The 18,337-nt window shown below is 43.0% G+C and overlaps 1 protein-coding gene across 1 annotated transcript in view; it reads left to right on the forward strand.

Moving 5' to 3' along the window:
* The window catches only part of LOC119163078 (uncharacterized), a 224,752-nt gene that overhangs the window by 38,254 nt on the left and 168,161 nt on the right, over nucleotides 1-18,337 (forward strand). The window contains exons 7-10 of the mRNA XM_037415012.2: nucleotides 5,140-5,264; nucleotides 8,607-8,798; nucleotides 11,983-12,100; nucleotides 16,356-16,464. Coding sequence (XP_037270909.2) covers nucleotides 5,140-5,264; nucleotides 8,607-8,798; nucleotides 11,983-12,100; nucleotides 16,356-16,464 — 544 coding nt within the window. The remainder of the gene's footprint in view (nucleotides 1-5,139; nucleotides 5,265-8,606; nucleotides 8,799-11,982; nucleotides 12,101-16,355; nucleotides 16,465-18,337) is intronic.

Raw genomic sequence — 18,337 nt, forward strand, 5'->3', positions numbered from 1 at the left:
TTTGGACAGTGCACAACAAGACAGTACAAGTGAAAGAACACTAGGCAAACGTTGATCTCACAACTGCTGATTTTAATTTGAAGATGCGAATATGCATAGCGGATCAAGTCAATTGATTACACATAAAAACACATTGGTCATAGAGCCATATATAAGAACAATCTTTTGTTCGGAGAAAGATACTGATGGTTTACTTGTGTAGTTATCATTTTTTAGTCATCTCTCTTCTTCTTTAATCTGCATAGTGCATTTGCTGCAGTGGCTGGCAAGGTGAGATAACATGTGTACTCTGTTAAGCGCATTAATCATTATCCTCCCTCTTGTTCCTGAGTAGCATATAGGATTCCTTGATGTACAGCACCTTGTGCAATACTCACCGTTTTAAATGGGACATTAGGGCTAAGCAAAGCACATGCATTTGTTTCCACTGTCTTTAATCTGGGTCACATTGTCATGATTTCAAATTCAACGCATATATATCAGTCAACATTATTGATAGAGACCAGACTCATCACAATGTGATGTGAATATCTTGAGTTACTGCACATACAAGTCGTTATTCTAAAGGATTTGATATTGCCTTTGAATTCGTGAGTACTCTACATCGGCTAGGCAGGCCGGTGTTTTAACATCAGATTAAGAGAACATGCTAAACATGTTCCTTCGTCCATTGGTCGAGAGCACACTCCACATGCACATGAAATGGGGGCGGAGGAAGAGCTAGGTGGCGAGGGTAGCTTAATTAAGAGAACGTGCTAATTTTTTGAAGGCAGGAATGTTATCTCATCTTGCAATCTACTGCAGAAATTGTGGCTGCACGTCTTTCTTTAAGGGCATCACCTTCATCATGCGGCATCATAATCTTGGAGCTAGAGAGATAACTGAAGTGTACCACATCATCAAAGATTATAACTGCAGAAATAAATCCTTGGTTTCACTCTCTGAACAACGAATTGCATTCATAGATGGCTCGTAGGCACATGTGTCTTCTTGTGTTGTCAGCTCACATAATTCACTGCACATATATGTGTCCTTCGAATAAACCTTCAGTTGTTAAATAGTGCTTGTCCTGTGTTCTTTCTCCTGTGTTGTTTTGTTGTGTGCTGCCCAAGAATGACTGCGTTTCAAACGACCCACATTTCGGTGTTGCTACAGTTCATGGTTAGGGTACTGCTAAGGCAAGGCACATGTTATGAGGCAGTAATTACGTTAAAAGTGTGTGCACTCCAGGCTTTGCATTGCTTTTCATGTGTGCTATGATTGCAAAGGAATCATGTAGTTATGATGCTAAGCGCTATGTCACGAATTCAGGCCGTGCCACAGTGCCCACATTCTCATAAAGGTGCTACGCGAGAGTGCTGCACACAGAAATGCCAAAGACATGCTTGCTATCAACAGGATCGTGTATGAAATTAATGAAACAGCAAAGGTGCGCGTGCCTCCAACACTCACCGATTCAAAGTGATGCTGCTGTGGACAAAACAAAAGCAAATGGGATCACCGATAGCAACGACTGAGTTGTGAAGGCACTTGTATGGCTGGTGCTGATGGATTGAAAACACAAACGCCACAACTGCTGCTCACTAAAGCAGGGTCACTATCGGTGTGATCATCCATAGTGACTATGCAGCTCAGAAGGTACACAGCTAATGCAGTGGTAGATTAAAGGCTTATCATCATCATCATCATCAGCCTGACTACGTCCACTGCAGGACAAAGGCCTCTCCCATGTTCCGCCAGTTAACTCGGTCCTGTGCTTGCTGCTGCCAATTTATACCCGCAAACTTCTTAATCTCATCTGCCCACCTAACCTTCTGGCTCCCCCTAACCCGCTTGCCTTCTCTGGGAATCCAGTTAGTTACCCTTAACGATCAGTGGTTATCCTGTCTACGCGCTACATGCCCGGCCCATGTCCATTTCCTCTTCTTTATTTCAACTATGATATCCTTAACCCCCGTTTGTCCCCTAATCCACTCTGCTCTCTTCTTGTCTCTTAAGGTTACACCTACCATTTTTCTTTCCATTGCTCGCTGCGTCGTCCTCAATTTAAGCTGAACCCTTTTTGTAAGTCTCCAGGTTTCTGCTTCATAGCTAAGTACCGGCAAGATACAGCTGTTATATACCTTCCTCTTGAGGGATAGTGGCAATCTACCTGTCATAATTTGAGAGTGCTTGCCGAATGTGCTCCACCCCATTCTTATTCTTATAGTTACTTCAATATCTTGGTTAGGCTCTGCGGTTATTACCTGCCCTAATTAGACATAGTCTTTTACAACTTCAAGTGCACTATTACCTATCTCGAAGCGCTGTTCCTTTCCGAGGTTGTTGTACATTACTTTCGTTTTCTGCAGATTAATTTTAAAACCCACCTTTCTGCTCTCCTTGTCTAACTCCGTAATCATGAGTTGCAATTCGTCCCCTGAGTTACTCAGCAATGCAATGTCATCGGCGAAGCGCAAGTTACTAAGGTACTCTCCATTAACTCTTATCCCTAACTGTTCCCATTCTAGGCTTCTGAAAACCTCCTGTAAGCACGTGGTAAATAGCATTGGGGAGATTGTGTCCCCCTGCCTTACACCCTTCTTGATTCGTATTCTGTTGCTTTCTTTATGAAGCACTATGGTAGCAGTTGATCCCCTGTAGATTTCTTCCAGAATGTTTATATATACTTCATCTACGCCCTGATTCCGCAGTGTCTGCATGACGGCTGATATTTCTACTGAATCAAACGCCCTCTCGTAATCTATGAAGGCTATGTATAGTGGTTGGTTATAATCTGAGCATTTCTCTATTACCTGATTGATAGTATGAATGTGGTCAATTGTTGAGTAGCCTGTTCAAAATCCTGCTTGTTTCTTTGGTTGATTAAATTCTAATGTTTTTTTTACTCTGTTAGCAATTACCTTTGTAAATAGCTTGTATACTACAGAGAGCAAGCTGATCGGCCTGTAATTCTTCAAGTCCTTGTAATCTCCTTTCTTATGTATTAAGATGATGTTAGCGTTCTTCCAAGACTTTGGTACTCTTCCCGTCAGGAGACACCTCGCAAACAGGGTGGCTAGTTTTTCTAACACAATCTGTCCTTCATCTTTCAGCAGATCTGATGTTACCTGATCCTCACCAGCAGCTTTACCTCTTTGCATGCTCTCCAAAGCTTTTCTGACTTCTTCTATCATTACTGGTGGGGTGTCGTCTGGGTTACTGCTAGTTCTTATAGTATTAGGGTCGCGGTTGTCTCGGCTACTGTACAGATCTCTGTAAAACTCCTCCGCTATTTTAACTATCATATCCATATTGGTAGTTATTTTGCCTTGTTTGTCCCTTAGTGCATACATCCGATTTTTGCCTATCCCAAGTTTCCTCTTCACTGCTTTGACGCTTCCTCCATTTTTCAGAGCGTGTTCAATTCTCTCCATGTTATACCTTCTTACATCGCATACCTTATGCCTATTAATCAACTTCGGAAGTTCTGCCAGTTCTATTTTGTCTGTTGTACTTGAGACTTGCATGATTTGACGCTTCTTAATTAGATTCTTCGTTTTCTGGGAAAGCTTGTCATTGTCCTGTCTAACTACCCTGCCTCCAACTTCCACTGCACACTCCGTAATGATACTCATCAGATTATCATTCATTGTATCTACGCTAAGGTTGGTTTCCTCACTAAGAGCCGAGTACCTGTTCTGCAGCGACACTCTGAATTCCTGTACTTTCCCTCTCAGTGCTAGCTCATTGTTTGGTGTGTGCTCCCACATGCATACGTCAAATAACTCACGGCCCGCAGTCCCCAGCAGCTGCGAAGCAACTGACCACGGTGGCGGTCAGATCTGCAACACAGCAGAGGGTGCTAAGAATCTGGATCCGGACAGGCCGCTATTGGAACCTGAACTTCGCAACGTTTAACGCTAGAACCATATCTAGTGAGGGAAGTCTAGCTGTACTATTCGAGGAGCTAGAGGGTGTTAAATGGGGTATAATAGGGCTCAGTGATGTTAAGATGACAGATGAGGCCTATACGGTGCTACAAAATGGGCGCGTCCTTTGTTATCGGGGCTTGGCAGACAGAAGAGAACTGGGAGTGGGGTTCCTAATTCACAGAAACATAGCTGGCAACATAGAGGAATACTATAGCATTAATGAAAGGGTAGTAGGTATCGTAATTAAACTGAATAAAAGATACAAGATGAAGGTGGTACAGGCTTATGCGCCTACATCCAGCCATGATGACGCTTCTGTTGAAAGCTTCTATGAAGACGTGGAATCGGCAATGAGTAAGGTAAAAACACAGTATACTATAGTGATGGGCGACTTTAATGCAAAGGTAGGGAAGAAGCAGGCTGGAGACCAGGCAGTATGAGATTATGGCATCGGTACTAGAAAAACGAGAGCAGAACTACTGTAGAATTCGCAGAATGCAATAATTTACGGATTTTGAATACCTTCTACCGAAAACGAGGAAACCGCAAGTGGACATGGAGGAGCCCTAATGGCGAAAATAAGAACGAAATAGACTTTATAATGAGTGCACACCCAGGAATCGTGCAGGATGTGGAAGTGGTTGATAAGGTACGATGCAGTGACCATAAAATGGTACGGTCTTGAATTCACCTAGACTTGAAGAAGGAACGACAGAAACTGATACGCAAGAAACCAAACAATGAGCTAGCACTGAATAAAGGCTATAAAGTCGTAAAAAGGCATGAAGCATTTTAACATTCCTGGAGTTCGCTTATGACTATGGAGGAACGGACTTTGCTACATGTCTTAGAAAGAGATATGGGAGTTCTTTCTATGAAAGTACATAGATGTTTTGTGTGATAAATAGTCCTGGTTTTTTTTTTTTTTGATGATATGAAATTTCAGGTGATACGAATATTCTTGCTTTCCTTTGCTTCCCCTTGCATGGTGTGAGTGTATTTTACAAAGAGGGAATCGGTTCGTATATCTAATAATATGAATTATTTATACACCAGGCTATTTTGCTCTGTCTTTTGACTCAGCACCTTTTTGACTGTGTGTAGCCTCTAATGAACTGCTTAAAAAAGCATATTGGTTCATATAGATTCCAGCTCATGTGTTGAATTGGTGTAATTCGAATGCATTGCACATCGCTTTGGCTAGCGTAAAACTGACCACTTGCAGACAAGAGTCCACCCCAGCAGCCTCGTCGTGTGTCCAAGCTCGGCCGAGACACACTGCTGGATAAACAGACCGTCCAGGGCCGCCAGTGCCTGCTCGTACTGGATGCAGCCTCAGGCCAGCTCGAGGTGAGGGCCAGCTGTGCTTGTTCTGTGGTAACATATTCTGCGGCTGTTGTTTTGGCTTAGAGCGTGGCAATGGAGAGGCCAAGCGACAGGAGAGTGTGCAGCGAGACAACACGTATGTGGGCTTCGGGCGAGCCTGGCGAGAGAGTGTTCTTCTCAACGTTATTCATTCGTTTTGAAGGAGGGGGAAAAGGGGGTGATTGGCCGGCATAAGATGGGTCACACGACCTATGTGGCCATGCTGGGTTGGCTGCAAAAGACACATCAGTGGAGACTTAGCTCCATCCAGCGGCATGAATAGGCGACATCAACACACGGGTGCGTTGTCATGACTTCAGGGGCTGCTCGACACAACAGCTACCTCTGGGACTCATTCTGCAGTCTCAGTGCTGTCATATAGGCATCAAAATGTGGTGCAGTTCACCCTGATTTGTATCTAAGCGAGCTGTGCAGCTTTGTTGCATTATACACAGAGAGCTCCAGCATCACTGCTCTCATTCAACTCTTGGAATGAAGGAATCTTACGCATCACTGTGTATATTGCACCAGCACTTGACAGCACTTGACTGGGGCTACGTGATGGTGGACCTTGCCTGTCCAAACAGTTCAGAAATAAACAATAAAGGTGACATCAGCTTTATGCATGACGCATTTTCTACACCCACATGCAGCTATTGAATCCCTAGTAACAATTTGTTGCTGATGATGCAATGGAGGGGCGAATAAATGTCTGAAATAATGAATGGTATGGCTATAGTTCCAAGCATGATTCAAAAAGAGGCAGAACTGTCAATTCAAAATAAATCGGTAGTGCGATCAAACTCTACTTCATGGTTAAGGGAGCATATTCACCTTTAGCCTGATGGACTCTTTCTTGAAGTTTAAAGTATATTGCAAAGGCTTATGTGGGATAAGTACGGCATATTTACAAGAGTACGGAGCCAAAGTGGAGAAAAAAATGCTGAAGGCGTTGAAGTTCTACTCTGAAGCTACAACTGTTTTGATACACAGAGTTTGTTTCACATATTTTTTAGCATGTGGCTGTATTTGAAAGGATTGTCAGCGGGCGGCGGCTGCATGCCAGTGCAAGCTGTGACATCGAATTCACCATGGTGGATGCAGAGTGCGAGGACTTCTGTCCTGCCGCTTCCCTTTCTCCACCTCTCCTTTACATCCCACTCTCCCCCTTCCGCACATCCACAAAAGCACTAGAAGGGCTATAGTATGGCACCCGGCAGCATTGTCCACTGCTGGTGCCATGAGCATTGTTCACTGCTGGCGCCATTCATAATGGTTCTAGCAATCGTAGTGGGGGCTGAGCGGTTTTAGAGGTGCACGCAATGGCTGGTGTTGTTGGCATGCTCATTTCTGGTGCATTAAGTGTAAAACCCTCATCAAAATAATGCATTTAAATCTCCGGGTAATGACGCTGCTCTAAGCGGACCCTGCAATGTGAAATGACCCTGTGGCACAACCAGTTCGAGAATTGCCCATTTTTTGACTCAAATGTTGCTCACACGAAATGTAGGTGAGTTTAAAAGAAATGTGAGTGTAATCAGCTGTTTAATATAAAGCTGAGATGCTGCTGTAAGAAGTGAGAGAGAGCGAGAGAAGTATAATTTGCCTTATTATAATGGGAAAGTTATTCTCGGTCTCTTAGGTGATCCACTTCTTTTCAATATTGCTTTTGGATTGTATGCATGTTCCAGGGCTGTTACTTCAACAGGCTGCGTCGAATAGATTAAGCCGGTCTGCAAGCCCACCTTAAAGGTCCAGATATTTTGCTCTTTTTGGCCACGTGGAAACTTCCCTGGATCAACATGCTTCTGAATATCTTGCTTTGTTCACACTAGGTACTCAAGGTCGCAGGCCTGATGCAGCCAAAAGGATGTGAAAATGCTATCTCGAGCTTTCAAGATAACTGATCACATGAGCATTCATTATTAAGGCCGCCCACCATAGATTGCTGTTGCTGATGTGGCTTTGGATTTGTTTTTTTTTTTGTGCAGACAGTTTACTGGCTTAATTTCTTCAATTTTTTAAAAGTAGAGGTTAAAAAAAGATATGTTCATGCCTCCTTCAATTACATGTTTAGCTGTCATTTTTAAAAGTATTGTAGTCTAGCTTTTCTGCAGAAAGAAGTGTAGGGTTGTGCCATGGCCTTATTTAGGTGGTCTATCGTCGTTTTTTGATAGGGCAAGGTGGGGCATCACTATCTATATTCTTAGTTTTTTTTTTTATATATGACGGTCCTCCGTGGTCTTCTCAAAGTCATATGATCGTGGTTCCACTGTAATGGGCAGCAGCTTTTTTTGGAGGCAATGCACCTTGGGGTCTCGGCGTGCATTGTCGTCTGCTGCTGTCGTTATAGTATTCGTTTGAGTGCAAGAGAGGGCCCCACCACCTCAGCACTCGCTGTGTGGGGAGAAAGAGCAAACGCCATGCAGTGACAATGGAAATGCACTTTCAGTGATGAAAGCTGGACTGCCAGCTTCATAGGGATGAGGTCGCACCTTCGCCCGCGATTGACAACACCGATGTAGGCACGGTCTGCTATACTTGTGTGCAACTTTTCTTGGCGATGAAGGGAAAGCTACAGGGGTGGAGCTTCTGCACATGTACTGTACTACGCGAAGTAGTCTGGTGTGTTATGCATTCCTAACTGCTGTCGAAAATGATGGCTGCACGCGACCAGTGTTTCATATCGATGCAAGTGTCACTTGGCATTCAAGTTACACTTAAAAGGCGTGGCGTTGAAAAACAAAAGGTGACAGCGTACAAATTAAAGAAAAACAAAATATCTTACTGTTGTGAGCTACGCTCTGCGTAAAAGAGCTACATGCAAGAAATAGAGGCAGTATTCGTATCTCAGGTGGAAAAAACAGACACATTTGTAGGACTGTAGTAGGATACGCATGATTTGGCTCTATAACCTTCGCTGAATTGCCAGGAAGAGTTGTTTGACGTTACGTTGTCTGACTGTTGACGTTACGCCACCGTTCAACGGCCACCCGTATATGTAAGCACTGCATGTTGATCTGCAATGCAGTGCCAGTGGGAGATTTCTCTTGTGCATAGTTGAACAGCAAAGACTTGCAGTGTGTGCAATAACTAAAGTGGACTCTCGGTCTCTGAGTTTAATCGGAACTCTCAGTTTCAGGGACTGGGGCTCCGATTTGACCCGTGAACACTGTTCGCCCCTGCCCAGGTTTCCCGTTAGTGGATCTTAAATGCCCTTCCCTACATGCCCCTTCACCACAATATTCTTGGTCTCTATCTGTTTGTGTGATCAGGTTCCTGTGCCATTCGTGTTATCATGGCACACACAATTTTTCCTCCGCACAGCTTTACGATGGTGGGGACGTGGCCCGTCGAGCATCGTGCCTGTACAGTGTGCCTGTGATGAATGCACGCCATGTGGTGTTGACGGACCAGCTGCTGGTTGTGGCTGCCGGTGGCGAGACTGGATCGCCCGACACTCAACTACACCTGTTCTCCAAAAGTGCCCTTGATTTCGCCAGCATTACCACAAAGAAGGTCAGAGCGAGTTCACCACTTCTGTGTACTCACCCACCCGTTCTAGTGTTTGTGCTCGAGGGGATAGTGTTTCAGAAAGCTGTTCAGTAAATGCCATTAAAATGTTGTACACCTTGCTTTGTGATTGCACACTATTGACAAGAACCTCGGCACTCCTTGAAATGTACATCTCATTTTGTGTAGTAGTTGCTAGGACTGTTGCAACCATAGAGTTTTCTAAAATTAACTAGAGGGGCTCTGGTGCGGCAATCGTTCAGTGACCATATCACACGGATTTGCCTAGTCTTCACCCTTGAGGGTCTCGAACGCACTTGTGGCTTCATTTATTGCTGCGTTTCGGTTTTGTTTTAAACTTTGCTAGCTGATTTGAAATGGTGAGCCTAAAGGTTAAAGCAGTGAAGTGCAGCTGCTGAACATTTGCCGACTGTCGTTTTGTGACAAAGCAACTTCAAGCTACGCGAAGCGAACTGGAGCCGAAAGTACAAAAATTAGACAGATCTATTTACTACCCATCATTCCCATGCTCTCTGAAGCGTCGTGCGTCGCAGCTCCCATAAAAACCAGCGCCACGGTTCCTTCTAGTGTATCTATAGGAAACTCTACGGTTGCAACTATAAGTACATGCATATTTTCACATTAGGGAATTCGTAACTTTCCTGCATAAGTTGGACATAAATACCACTCGTAACCGTGCTGTGAAGTGTGTATAGTTATTTTCTTTCAATAAAACTTAAAGAAGCTATATGCATAGAATTGCATACATATTTCATACATTCTACAATTCCTAACTTCCATTTATTTAAATGAAGGTAGTCTATTACTATTTTTGTTATTGATTTTTAATGCATGCAAGCACTTAAGCTCTGTAAATCTTGCTTCTGACAAATTGCAAAAATACAGACTCTCACCAAGCTTGAACCACGATCCAAAAGATGCTCCCGATATTGTGACTCATGCTTTGGTTTTTCTTTGAAGGCGCATTTGCGGACAATGTGAACAATTGGAAGTGCATTTGCATGCTTTGGCTGCCCTTTATTGTTTTCAGAGACAGCATCTCCCATTGAGAACTTGCACATAAGTTATGGGGAAGAAAAATAAAACATTATTTGGCTGTGAAATGAAATTTTCAATGTAAACTGCAAAGTACTTTACGTTAAAAAACTGGACCTGCAAACACTAACTCAGGAGACGAGCCCAGATGCCACAAATGCCGACTAATAACTGTTTACGGGCCATGAGTTGTTAGATGGCATTTGTGGTGTCTTTTTAGAGTAAATACATACCAACTAGCATCGTAATCACATGGCTATGCAGGCACTATAGCAAAGCCTAGCTATAGTGCCTAGAATATACTTATTAGTGGGCTGACCGTGGGCGTTGCGGTAGCACGGAGAATGATGCCTTGTACCAGCAGCCACCAGACGTTCATAGCCGCAGGGACCGCGCTATGCCGAAAGGCCCGAGCGGAGCGCTATTGGCGGCGTTAAGGAACGCTCCAGCCAAACGGGCACGTGCGGCACACGCCGATGGGCTCTCCCAGCCCGCTTTTAGAACTGTGGAACGCTGATTGGAGCATAATCGAAGCATTACTTCTTCGTTGCACTTACAAACATAAGCAAGCCCCGTTATCATAAATGCAGTACACGACATTGAGTGTTTGATCGAAGAATTGCCAACAAATAAATAAGTTAATATGTCTGGTTTCTGAGGAAGAAGGTCAATTGTTGTGAAGTTCAACAAAATTCAGTGGTGAAAATTATGGTATTTGGTTGATTTTATTATGCCACAACATTTTAACTAGAAACCGATTTTTCTAGTACTCAAAGCTGGGATGAGTTCATTGCATAAAGAACTTCAATTCTCTCATGATGTTTATGCTAGCTGAAATAATTAAAAGTAAATTACTTAAATATACTAATTAATGCTCTGAGTAATGTTTTTGGTCGTCTTGAGTGGCCACTACAGAGACGGCAATAAAGCAGCGAGCAAATAACGATTTTTTTTTTGAGGATTTTTGGCACATTCATTGAAACACTCGGTGCACATGCGGACCTTGTCGAGTGGCTCAACAAAAATAATGCATATTAAGGTGATAGCATTAAAGAGCTCATTTCAATGAAACCTGTATCAGAGACACTAGCTGGTTTCAGCGGGAAGTCATCTTGGCTGCGAAAAAAAAAAAAATTGAGCGAGTTGCATAAAATAAGGCTAAAAATTTTTGGTTTGAGTTTTTCATGGGGAATTTCATTGATGATATCATCAACTCTAATTTTGAACGAGTGCTCAATGTAGCAATTACTTACGTGTTTCTCACAAACAACAGCCGCCAGAGTTGTCTTCGGTCTTTTCGCTTTATGTTCTCCCACTTGGCTAAATGTTGTGGATCTGCAGGGGCGCTGAATTATCAGACCTGCTCGTTGTTAGAGTGGCATCCACTCGCACAATATGGGAAAAAAACTGGTGCTGTCTTTACGCCTCCTTTTCTAGGACGACATCCCGGTTTCATAAAGAGATGCAAGGGTGAAGAATGTGCACAGGAAAGAAACACAGCAATGACATGTGGAGGCGTGTGTTGCATGCTGAACAGCAGAAATGCTCCGCAACTGCACTGTAACTTACTAGGTTCAGGAACGCGCATCCAAAGTGCATCCAAAGCGCAAGCAACGCGCACTCAATGCATGTGCAGCGCGCACTCTCGGTGCGCTCCGCCGCTCGGATAGCATGGTTTCTAAGGGTGTCACTGTCTGGAGGCCTCCGAAGGAAGGCATCATCAGCAGTGCCCGCGTCTCTCATTGGAAACACTCGTGGTTATATTCTAGGCACTATAGCATAGCCTTGTATGGTATAAAAGGAAAGTAAGGGGGGGGGGGGGGAAAGAGAAAAATAAAGGAAACCCACCAGCTTTGCACTTCCCTCAGGCTTGGCACCACTGGTGTAGAGCTTCTTGATTTGTTTATCATCACTTTTTCTAACTATTTTAAAGAAACAAGAGAGTTTTAGAATTTGCCACAAAGAAAAGCTTAATACGCTCACATTAGATGCGATCATGGAGGTGTTGAACAGGAATGAAGGAGCTACTCACCTAACACGTTCACGTTAATAGCCCTTGAAGTTCCTTAAAATGACAAGCTTCATCTGCAATAGTGTTGCATACTTTAGTACATTTACTTGTGATTCATTGCAGAAAGAGTGCATCGATCCCGTACTACAGAGTATCGTCATCAAAGAGCCTGCCTTGGCGATTTACCGTTGCGCAAGGCCTCGTTACCATTTGCAGGCAGCATTTACAGCTGGAACTGATGGCAAGTATAAAGTGCCACGCATGCGAGAGTGCATCTGTGCATAGCATCCATTCAGCAGAGACGTAGTACTAAGGAACGGTTGGCAGAGCACAAAGACAACCTAACTGACCATGCTACCAATGAATTATTTGAGTGAGTCAACTTGAAGCTGGAATTTCACTTGTGAATGTTTAACATTCCACAACTTTCATTTTACAATGAAAGTTTGATAATTCAAACTCAGTTAATATGAACTTACACTGAATTCAAATGATGGCCCGGTCCTGGCACAGCCCTGTGTTTTTTCATGGGGAAATGCTCTCGATAATTTAAACGCATCACTATCCGCAGCAGGTAAATCGAACTAGCTTTCGTTGATTCTCGCACAAGTTGGCCCAAGGTGAGAACAGTGTGTTACAAAAGCCAAACAAAACCAAGTTTGCCTGAGATGCAAAACAATTTAACACCAGCATTTCTCAGCAGACGTGAATTCGGGTGCTGCGCTGGAACTTTTGGGCAAGCTGTAAAGGGTGCAAGTCATTACACAAAAATGCAAGAAAATACAAATAACTGATTGCTTTTAATTTTAAGTGCCTTAACTCAGCTATAAGAATAAATGTATTTTGGAGCATCAATAGTTTCATATACAGTAATACCTTGTCCTCGAAGTTGTAAAAACCAGATGAATTTTTGAGATAAACAAAGTTGCACTAATCGCTAGGAAAAATTGGGTGGTTTTTGCCAGGAAAAATTGGTTCCACTTACCGGCTCTTCAGTATCAGCTTCTTATCTTTTTTTTATAAAGGCTTAATGGTGAAAAAAAAAATAAACATACAAGAGATGTTAACTTGCTGGGTTTTGGGTCGCTGCCATTTTATTTAGCAGAGAAAAATTGCTCAATGCTCGTCTGCTTTGCAGTCATACTCGGATGTAGGAAGGCGTTCTCCAGCTGCTTGACCCATCGCATGAGCCAATCTTCCCTGTCACTTCACTCCACCTTATTTCGAGACAGGCCCAGGAATTTTCTCATTTCCGCAGATGTCGCCACCTCTCGAGGAGGTTTTCCGTCGCCTAAATTAGTGACTGTTCGAACGATTTCGTTCAGATTTGATGGGCGCAACTGATTTCAGTTGGCTGCTCTGGTTTTTCGCAGCCATACCATCAACACGGCTTCAACATCCGAGAATGGGGAGCCTCAAACCCACTTCCACTGGCTGTTGAAGCTCCGCCGAAATCCATCTTGCAACTTCTGCTTGTTTTTCAGCACTGTCGAAATTGTAGACAAAGGGATGCCGAATTCTTGCTCCATGCTATATTTTGTGCGAACTCCTTTATACACTTGCTTAATTAGGGAAACCTTCCTTTCTAGTCTTACCATCTTGCATTACTTTAGTGACGCCATGCTCGCCGCACTGACGCTAACCGTCGTATTCAGAAATGCTGCTTGACTTGAACTTGACTTGCCACCGACTTAATGCAGCACAAACGCATTTTGAGCACGCTGTCTTTAGGCGGTGCCAAGGCACCACAAATGCACAGACACGTTGCAAACGCACTGCATTGAAAGTGGTTTCAAGTCAAGTTCAAGTCAAGGAGCGTTTATGAATACAAGGGTGAGTTGCTGCTCCTCACAGTCAGCGAAAAATTTATATGCCTCTGAGAGAAAATCACAAGCACTGCGCAACGCGTACAAGACAAAATGTGCCAAGCATGGGCAGAGGGCCTGCCCTGCTGATGATGGTTGCCACATGATGTGCCACAGGGTGGCTCGACCAAGCTGGAATGGTACTAGGCGCCGCCTTTATGTTCATGAAACACATCGATGTAGAAGCAGGTGCGGCTAACTCGACAAACTTTAGGCACGGCTGCGTCGCGTGAATCTTAGGAAATGATCCCGGGGCGAAATTTTCATTCCACTCCCAGCCAACACTTTGAGATATCTGCGATTCGACCCAAAAATACTTCGAGATGAAGGGCAAAAAATACATGAGGCATATAGGAAAAAGTTACGTGCTGAGAAAAATTTCAATTTAGGTGATTTGTCGGGATATGAGAGTTTGATTTAACGAGTTACTACTGTATTTTGACATTAAGGCTCATTGATCATGTGAATTCATGTCAGTGCTTGTTTCTGGTATATCACCGACTGATCGATTAATTATATCTGCTGATAGAACTGCATTGACTTAATTTACAAAATCACCTGCCATAAACATGTAGTAGCACCTAATTAGCAATAATGGGTCTAGAGGTGGCTTCTTTGGATTCTGCTTGCACAGTGAGACATGACGTCCAATAATTCTGGTGCCCGCCCGCTCGCTAATCCTAACTCTGCTTAGTTAAAACTATATTTTGTGGTCCCTTTTGAGTTCATTTAATGATTATTTACTGTATTAGGCTCAGACAGATCACAAGTATACATAAACTGAGGAAGTTTCATCGAGATCAATCAAGTAAAAAAAGTTAGGTGCCATTTACCTCCTTAATTTGAAGTGGTAATGCTCTATCAGTTGTGTGAAAGTCAGTAGAGTTGAGGAAATTATGTGCAAGGAAAATCGGTCTAATTTGCGAAGAGGGAAGTCCCACATGACTGGTTTGCTTGTTTGCTCTGCCTATACTTTGTGTGAGTCACTGATTTGTTTGACCTTGCTCTGTGATCAGCTGTCTGCCCAGTTAGTTCAGAGTGAGTGCACCAGAAGTACATGTTTTTTTTTTTGCAATATGTTTCTTTAGTTAGAAGGATGTGGTAGTGTACAGGGGCGTGATTCTTGATGTGTCCACCTTGGCCTCCACTGATTGGCTGGAGCTTGGCGAGCAGCCCTGTCCCTGTTCAGGGACCTTCTGCAATGTAATTTTGACGTCTCAAAGCTTTCACAATACTTGACACAAATGTGAGAGACGGAATGTGTTCCACTGCAATGAATTCTGCCCTCAGAGATCTGCTTCTGGATGCACATGTTGGAGGTTGTTCATGAACTCTAATCACGTTAGCCCTCGTTTAATGCAGTCACCCGCCTGACTCACCTGGAAGGTGGGTACATGTTCCCTGCATCGTTCTGAAACATCTGAGCACGTTCGTATGCTAGTTCAGGCTTGCCATGTTTGTTTAGGTGTCGTGTACATTCCGTCCACTTTCTTGCTCTTTACGCTGGGATTGTGCTGGCTGGTTTGGTGCACTGCCATGGTCAAGAGCACTGCAACATCATGGCTCGCTGCTTTTTCAAGTAACTGAATGCACTGCACTCAAGTGGACACATCCACAATAAGTATACATTAAGAATAGCTCACCAGTTGTGACAAAATCAAAGGCAACAATTTAAGGCTATGTAATGCACATACTTTGGTTCCATATTTTTAGTTTGTCATATTGGCGTTACTTGAACTAATACACATATGTCACAGCCAACATTGCCCTTATAGGCCAGATTCGTAGCAGTACAACATAGTTATCTCGAGCAGTCGTGCATACCAGTCAATACAGTAAAGTTATAATGTCATGAGCACTGTATTTGACTCCTTATAATTAAAGTGCAAAAAAAAAACGCAATCACAAGGGAGGGCACGTGTCCCGTGTCCTTTCTTGTGATTGCGTTTTTTTGCGCCTTAAGATCAATTATGAATTATCGAGAATGAAAACTCGACCAAGAAATAAATTTCGAGTATGCAACTGCTTTCAAGCATTTGGTGATGTTTTCTACAATTTAACAGTAATATATTTAATATCACACTGAAGTGAATGTGAAGCTAATATTTATTTGCTTGTACCTAAAATTGATTATTTTGACAAGTTGAGGTGTGAAATGCTTGATTAGAGCACCTAACGAAAGCCATGTTTTAGACATCTCTATGCATTTTGTGTTTCCTTCAACCACCTAGAGTATGATGTGCACTAGGCGTGACTTCATTGTTGCAAAATGTCTTTATGTACTTGCTTTACAGAAGAAAAGGAACTCAAAAGCAGGCAGTTTTGTATGTCGTTTCTCCTCAAGTTGGCCTTATTTATTTGTTCGAACTTCGAGTTGCTGGTCACAATAATACCGAGAAATTATCTCGAGACCTGTACGGTACTTCTTTTTTGCAAATAATTGTTTGTACTTCCACCCTGTAACGGCCCACTTCTGGGCTAACAGTATAAATAAATGAAATGAAATGAAATGAAATGAAATGAAATGAATTCCACTTTGAGTGATGGAAATGCTCGCTAGGGTTATTCTCTGTGAATTCAGTTCCTTTTGATGGAGATTTCTGCAAGCGTGAACAAATTTTATTTATGCAGCTGTGAATGAGAACCTTAAGGATGCTGATGAAGTGTCACTGACCTCAGAGACCTTTCTGGAAGGCTTCTACGTGGTGACGCGATATGGCATTTATGCCTGCAAGTCCAAGTACGTTTGTTTGTCTTTTCTACAGTTTATTGTATACAGTTTACATCCAATTTGGGACTGTCTAAGGACTGTCAAATCATGCAGAAGTAGTGAATAACATGAAAAAAATTAACGTGTGCTTTTTTTACAACTCTGAAAAGCTTAGATTACCACACCCTCAGGAGATAATGGCTTTGAAAGCCGCGTGTTAGATATTTGTGTATAATTAATAAATACTTTCTACGTTTTACAACAGGAGCCCCATTCCTTTCTTGTAGAGCTGTGGAAATAGCAAAATTTTGGGTGCGAATTTGAACATTGATGTGTGAGTGCGAATTAAATCTAATATTTTTTTAATATTTCCAGAATACTTCTCTAATGGTTCGAAGTGAAATTGCAGAAATAAAGCTGGAGCAGATGCCTTATGAGATATGGCAATGTAAAAGTGTTTCATGTTACTAAGTTTATGAAGTGCTGACAGGGTGGCACTTCATAGTTTACTTATCAAGGATGAGGCAACGCAAAGACCAAATTGTATTAGTGAATGATTTGGTACAACCGAAATGTTGCCATAAAGGCAAAGATGCTATTTCCTCAGCCTCTCCTCCTCTACGAACTTCTCTGAAAGGCCAACTGATGTGGTGGACGAGGTTATTTTTCCTTCAAGTTAGGAGTTTCAAATATACCTTGTATATGTCAACATACTAGAACATTTGAAATTTTGGATGCTAAAAATCCACGCCATCTGATTTTTCAGACTTCTTGCCCAGATTTCAGGTCCAAAATAGCTTTAATTGAGCCCGAACCTCTGCCACATCTATCATCTCCATGCTGGAACCAGCGTTTTCTTAAGTCAACACATTTGCAATCGTAGCAGAGCTTGGGAGGCAGATTTGCCACAATACAGGAATGTGATAAGGTAAAGGATTCGAAAGTCTGAGGGGGCCACTTTTATTCAAACTGTGTTTGTATAAAAAAAATCAAGTGTAGCACACTCTGAAAGGCAGCTTTACTGCAATACGAGATTGTGTTGAGGTGAAATGTATCGAAGATTTAAAAGGGGCCACTTTTAGTTGGACATTCACTGCATTTGTCTTTGGGATAGTTCGAACAGCGAAAATTTCAATGTGGATCGAATCAAATGGCAAACACAACTCGAAAAACATTCGAACTTTGGGATATTCGCAAAGCTCTACTTTCTTGGTATGCTTCATGTCTGTATACCGTATTTACTCGCATAATTTGCGCCCTCGCATAATTCACGCACCTCCAATATTTTGCCAGCTTTGAAAAAAAAATATTTACTTGCATATTTTGTGCTTCCCGACCCACCCGAGGCAGCTTGCCAGCAGGCGCACGAGGACACGTTCCAATGCTTTGGACGGGCGCCCACCTTGCCGAGCAGACAAGCGCAGTCAAACTGGCTGCGAGTACTCAGTCCATTCTTCCGAGGAATTCTCCCGAACTAGGGTCCCTAGAATATGTGCACGAGCACTCAAACCTAGCTGCGGACGGGTAGGCAGAACTGCTTGAGCATTTGCCTCCCTCTATCTCTCCATCTCTGCTACCTCGAGAATGCACGCTCGCGTCACGGCATGGACAACTTTCTGCGTCGAAGGTATGTGAGCTCTAAGACTTGTCACACCAACTGTTTCCTCGTTCTCTGCGTATGCGCTGCAATGCATGCTAGGTCGATTTCCGAAGTTTAGGTTTCGCCATCCAGCAGACGCGCCATCACAGTTTCCTAGTGATGTGCTATAGTCATTATATATGTGGCGAAATGAAAGCTCGCTGTTGTAAATTTTGCAGAAGAAATTGGGAACCGTGCCACTGCCAAGTACTTCAAGGTGACGTACTTCACTGTGTGACGATCGGCGCAATCGGTACATTAGAA

This window comes from Rhipicephalus microplus, chromosome 9 (genome assembly GCF_043290135.1).
Source record: "Rhipicephalus microplus isolate Deutch F79 chromosome 9, USDA_Rmic, whole genome shotgun sequence".
NCBI lineage: Eukaryota > Metazoa > Arthropoda > Arachnida > Ixodida > Ixodidae > Rhipicephalus > Rhipicephalus microplus.